The sequence below is a fragment of the Tribolium madens genome, unplaced genomic scaffold, assembly GCF_015345945.1.
Source record: "Tribolium madens isolate multiple individuals breed KSU strain unplaced genomic scaffold, Tmad_KSU_1.1 Scaffold_19;HRSCAF=116;Tcas5.2_LG9, whole genome shotgun sequence".
Taxonomy (NCBI): Eukaryota; Metazoa; Arthropoda; class Insecta; order Coleoptera; family Tenebrionidae; genus Tribolium; species Tribolium madens.
Genome location: NW_025400983.1, coordinates 15024935 through 15031293, shown reverse-complemented (window position 1 = coordinate 15031293; position 6359 = coordinate 15024935). Strand labels below are relative to the sequence as shown.

The 6359-nt window shown below is 32.9% G+C and overlaps 1 protein-coding gene across 3 annotated transcripts in view; it reads left to right on the top strand.

The window, feature by feature from the left end:
- LOC123012303 overlaps positions 1–6359 on the top strand; it is a 41186-nt gene that overhangs the window by 27253 nt on the left and 7574 nt on the right. For 2 of the 3 annotated variants that reach the window (XM_044410149.1, XM_044410145.1), the window contains exons 4-5: positions 363–480; positions 1195–1358. In XM_044410149.1, coding sequence (XP_044266084.1) covers positions 363–480; positions 1195–1358 — 282 coding nt within the window. Of the gene's footprint in view, positions 1–362; positions 481–1194; positions 1359–1412; positions 1646–6359 lie in introns of all 3 variants that reach the window. The other variant, XR_006413212.1, reaches the window with a different exon arrangement.

The window sequence follows — 6359 nt, the reverse complement described above, 5'->3', positions numbered from 1 at the left end:
CGACCAAAATCTTTTGCACGCGATTTATATGCAATGAGAAAACATTTAATAATAATAAGACGACGAATCTAGAGAGAGTAAGTAGGAAATAAAGCTCCCAAAAATGTTGTCAACGCAGACTTTCAGTTTGTTCAAGAAAAATGTGGTTTTAATCAATACTTATCGCAAAACACGTTTCCTAAAGGTAAATTCTTGAGTTTATACGAGTAGTTCTTTATTTGATATAATCCTAATTACGTACACAATTAGATTTTTGTGTGTAATCAAGCGTGGTGATTATACAGCTTCTGCGAATAATAGATGAAAGGTGTTGTCATAAAATTTACCTCAATAAAACTCCTGACATGTTTTATTAATTTCAGTGCCGGAAAAGCGTCTAGAGCTACGACAAGAACACGTCGGCGACGGCACATTGCAGGTGGTGTGTTTAGCAGAGGGCGTATTCCCTAAGCCCAATATGAGTCTGCATGTGGGCAACAGGTAATAACTTATGCACACTTTATGACTCAATTAAATCCGGCAAATTAAAATTAACCACCGTCGAAATGAAGCCGGTTTTAATAAGGCCGCTTCGATAATTGCAGTTCGCTAAACGGGAGATTTTACGCTTCGATAAAAGAGCTCATATCACGATAAATAGAACAGTAACTTGGCTCATTTAACGTATTCGACTTGCTCTACTTTCTGAACAATGTTGACTAAACCACGGCTCATTTGCGTTATGCGGCGTTTGTGCCCGTGGCAAGCTTGAACCTGACAAAGAAACTTGTTATTTGAATTTAAACTGTTTTACGTCTTACACAAAGAAACCCCAACTTATTTTTCTTATATATAAATTGTTATTAATAAACGAATTAGATACATTATAGTCTCTAGATTTCGTACATAAATAATAAATTTACTGTTTTGAACTAAACTGAACTATTTGAATTCATTACTGAAACCATAATTTTTAATGTTAATTAAGTAATTTTAAAATTACTTAATTTTTATTGGTTCCTAATTTTTTTTACAAGGCTTTTTACCAGTTAACTGGACAATAATAAAGAATCACTTGACCTGCAGATGTTTTTTTAGAAGCTAATTTTTTTTAAATTGCATTTACAAACACATTAAACATTACTGTCGAGCGGAAATTAAAAGCGGCAGTTAATTTTCCTCAAAAGGAATCGCAATTTTCTATTTTCTTTTCAGCGAAGTGAACAGCTCAAAGGTGGCCGTGCAAGAAAGGGCCGGACTATTCGACATTCGAGCTACAGCAGAGGTGCCATCTTTAAACGGCCCAGAGGAATTCTCGTGTGAGCTTCGAATCCCCCAAGCCAATTACACCGTCAGAAAGGAAGCTATCTATTATCCCGGTGGGTGAGCCTAATTTCTATATTTTATAAACTAAATGTTTGCGCTGTAAGTAGAACAATGCATGTGTTACATCCACAACATACTTGAGAGGGTGCAAATTTGAAGACAATGAGATTCTGTAAAGTTTTAATGCACTACCGCAACATTTTCAGCGTAGGGGAATGATATTATGACGTGTCAATCTTTTGGGACCAATTTAAAATGATAAACTAAGTAGAAAGTTTTAATGGGATATTTGAGCAAGTTTTAGAACTGTTGGAAAGCAAAATAATCTACGAGTATATAGGTATGTAATCATGTATGTGCGAGCTGCTGTACTCCATTTGATATACATTGTGAAAATCTGTTGCAATTTTTGTCGTCAAATTGATAAGAAATTCAACTTAACATCATAGGCAACACAAGCTAAAAAATGTATTAATTATTGAGTATTACTAATAGATTATTTGTCACAATTATTTAAAGTCACCCAGCATTTGATTTGAACAAATAAAAAACGTAATACCAGTATAATACCTCACTTTCTAAAAAATCTTGATCTAGATACTTCCTCTTTTTTTCAACGTGTTTTTCTCCAGAAACTCTAACAATAATCGTAGATTCCTTCCTTACAACTCCTAAAGAAGTCATCAAACTTCATATTGCGTCAATATTGCTACAGTCGAGACATATCGTCTTTTATAGGACGTTGCGAACTTCTTTTCATCAAAATGAAATTCTTAGACTTGGATTGGAGTTATTGCAGATTGAAAAGATTTAAAATGAATTGTCGTTGACCGTTTATTAATGGGATTTGTAAATGTATATGAAATTATGCATTAGTGACTTAATAAATGATTTTTTTATAATGGATTTTTACTCGTATGTAAGCAACCAAATATGCAAGGTATACAAGGTGATTCTTTATAACTTCTAACGCAGATAAAAATTTGAAATTTTGTACACAATCCAAATCAACCAGTCTGAGTTCAACTAAATTATTTTCAAAATGGCTGAACTTTCGGAACTACTTTGAAATTTTTAATGGTAACCACTTATTTTTATTGCTTATTTTTATTACATTTTTGAATTTTCTTCTCCAAACTGAGTAAAATGTACCTAGTTGTTAGTACTTATCTGTCATATTATTTTAAATATGTCAATTTTTTGTTCAAAATTTTCATTTGCAGAGGTTCATTACAGCTCTTGAACCCTTTGCGATAAGTGAATATTTTTTTTCATTTGATAACCAAAGGTTTTCTAAAATTTTCAAAATTGTCAACTGTCAAATTGCAAAGCTGATATGATTTTTTGAAAATGGTGATCAACAAACAGCTATAACTCAGTTTTTTCAAATAAAATTTCTCAACGGCAATCGAAAGTACATCGATTTGTAGAAGGAGTTTTATTAACACGTCCTATACCCATTTCTTACATTTTTTAAATAATCGCGAAAAACGTGTTTTTGCTTTTTATTGTTATGGTTAATCACGTAGGCTTTGGAAAATGATTAATACGTATTAAAGCTTTAGTCTACACAACACCCATCCGAAATTACGAAGAAGTGAGGCAAAGGATTGAGGCGGCATTTAATAATCTTCAACCAAATAAACTAATGGAAGCTACTCAAATCAGTTCACCATCGAGTTTTGGACTCTTTGAAAATGGTGAACATATCGAACATATGTATTAATTATGGCATAGCTTTATTGTTTTTTTTTTTCAAAGCCTACGTAATTAGTTATAAAAATAAAAAACAAAAACATGTTTTTCTTGATTATTTCAAAAACTGTATCAGGGATATAGGACATGTTGGCACAAGTCCTCCTATAAATTGATGTATTTGCCGTTGAGAAATTAGGGTCATTTCATTTGAAAAAAACTGAGTTATAGCATCAATTTGAAAAAAATCATACTACGAGGTAAGCGCCAGAAATTCCCGGCCTGATATAGACGCCGATGTTTTATCGGGATAAAATTTTGTCTTCTTATAAGCACATAACATAGTAAGCTGTAGAAAAAAAATTGATCTCTTAAGTCAAATAGTTGTCAATTGTAAGCATTTTGAATAAGACGCGTTTACAAAAATGTCTCAGGTGAACCAAATTGAGTACAGGGCAGTCATAAAATTCTTAACCAAAGAAGGGCTTACACCTAAAATTATTAAAGACAGACTCGATGGCGTATACGGTCAAAGTTCCCCGTCCTATTCTGTGGTGAAAGAATAGGCAAAACGTTTTCGTATGGGACAGGAATCCCTAGAAGATGACACAAGACCTGGTCGGCCAGTAGAGGTGATAACCAAAGACAAAGTTGCCYTTGTGGAAAAACTAGTATTAAGTGACCGACGTTTGAAGGTCAAAGAAATATCAGAAATGACCAAAGTTTCTGATATAAGTGTACGCCGAATCCTGCATGACCATTTGGGAATGCATAAAGTCAGTGCAAGATGGGTTCCCAAACACCTTTCAGCGCTTCAAAAATAACGTCGTGTGGAGTGTTCTCGATCATTTTTGGAACTGTGTGGAGCCGACCCAAACCCTATATTGGAAACGATTGTAACCGGAGATGAAACTATGGTCCTTTATAATGACCCTTTATCAAAAAGAGAATCAATGGAATGGCGTCGTAAAGGTGAAGCACGCCCAAGAAAATTTAGAGTCTGCCAATCAACAAAAAAAGTGATGGCCACGATCTTTTGGGATTGTGAAGGGATACTTTTAATAGATTTTAAAGAAACTAATACCACCGTTAACGGCATGTATTATGCATCATTACTTTACAAACTTCGAGACAATATTCGCGAAAAACGTCGAGGAAAACTGACCAGAGGCGTGCGGTTGCTGCACGATAATGCGCCCGTTCATACTGCTGGTGTTACACAAGCTGCCATCTTGGATTGTGGGTTCCAACAGATAGATCACCCCGCATATAGTCCAGATATGGCTCCAAGCGATTATTATTTATTTGGATATTTAAAAACGGACCTTCGTGGGCGACGTTTTAGTGACGAATTTGAGTTGCAACCAGCTGTGCTAGATCATTTTGAAGATAAACCAAAAGACTATTTTTTTAAAGAGATTGAATTGTTAATTAAGCGATGTAATAAGTGTATTGAAGTTAACGGAGACTACATTGAAAAATAAAAAAACATGTTACTGTAGTTTGAATTTTTCATAGTCAGGCCGGGTAATTCTGGCTTTGCCCTCGTAGCTTTGTAATTTGACAGTTGACAATTTTGAAAATTTCAGAAAACTCTTCAAACCTTTGGTTATCAAATGTAAGAAAAATTATTCACTTATCGCAAAGGGTTCAGGAGCTGTGATGTTTTAAATGAACCTCTGCAAATGAAAATTTTCACCAAAAAGTTGACATATTTAAAAAAATATGACAGATAAGTACCAACAACTAGATACATTTTACTCAGTTTGGAGAAGAGAATGCAATAATGCAATAAAAATAAGTGATTACCATTTAAAATTTCAAAGTTGGCGCCAATTTCTCGTAGTTCCGGAAGTTCAGCCATTTGAAAATAATTTAGTTGAACTCAGACTGGTCGATTTGGGATGTGTACAAAATTTCTATCTGAATTAGAAGTCGTAAAGTTTCTAATGTAGACCCTATAAGAATCACTTTGTATACAGCCTCAGTTAATTATAATAAACAACCCGACCAATTTTCAAACGCAACCCAATACTAGGTTTTTGTTATGTGTAAAAAATTTATATTATTAAATTTAAATCAGAGTAGTTGTTGTAGTGTAGTCAATAAATTTGGCAGTGTCATCAATTCTACTTTTTTCCTGTGAATTCAAAATGTACTCAAATGCCGAAAAAACTGACATAACCTTGATAAATAGAGAATGCCACAAAATGCTGTGGCTGAATTCGTACCGTCAAATGTATGTACACCGTATGACGCCAATTTATGAAAACTGTCAAAGCTATCACACATTGGTATATGTTTATATATTTTAAAAATTTCAAACATCGCATCAATAAACGTATCATGGTATCTGAGCATGTTTTGGGTTGCATCTGAAAATCGGTTAGGGCCTTTATTATAAAGTAACTTAGACAAATAAGGCCCACTTAGTTTATGCGATTTTTATAATTTTTTTGAAATATGCGAAGGTTTGTATTTATTGTTGAAATTGTAATTTGAACTTTTATACAGTATCAAATTGACATTTTTTTCAAAGTTGTCAGTGTCAAATACATATGTCTATGACAGAGAACCATAGATCTCATTTTTTATTTTATTTTATTTTTATTTTTGTTTTGGTTGAATTTGAATAAAATTATTTTTTCCGTGAATAAAACCAGTTCTTGTAGGAATTTAAATAGCGAGGTTAAAATATTATAACAAGTAAAACACTATAAAATGGTAGGCTACAATTTCATACCTTTCGTTCATTTTCCATTTAAAGTTAATTCCTTCAGCCGTACTTTGCCTACTCCATGATGTAAGACCAAATCCTGCAGTTTTTCCGTATTTCAAATCTTTGACGGTGTCAAAAATTAGCAAGTTCCTTGAAGACTTTTATGATTACACTGTAATAGCGACATAAATACATCTTTACAAAATTCTTATAGTAGGTATACCTTACAACCCATCAAATCTAGCTTGAGCTCTTAGATCTCGATGCGCTCTGGACAAATTCCTCTACTACCGATTCAACACATTTTTCGACTTGGTGCTAACGTTTGTAGAGTCAGAAGAAAAGTAGTTTGTTGTATTAGTGTTTGTTTTGTTTGTAATTTTTTACTTTGGGTTAGTAAATTAGTGTAGTGGGTATTATATATATTTACTTTATCTTTAATATTAGCATATTAAGTATTTAGTGTATTATTATTTAGTTTATTTACACATTTTTACTTGTAGTTTATTTATTATTGGAGTAGATAATTAGTTATACAGAAAATAAATTACAATTGCATATAGTTTTTTTTTTATTAACTGTATGCCTTTTCGTAGTAAAGTTAGAAACAATGTTTGAATAGCCAAAGTCGTGAGATTGT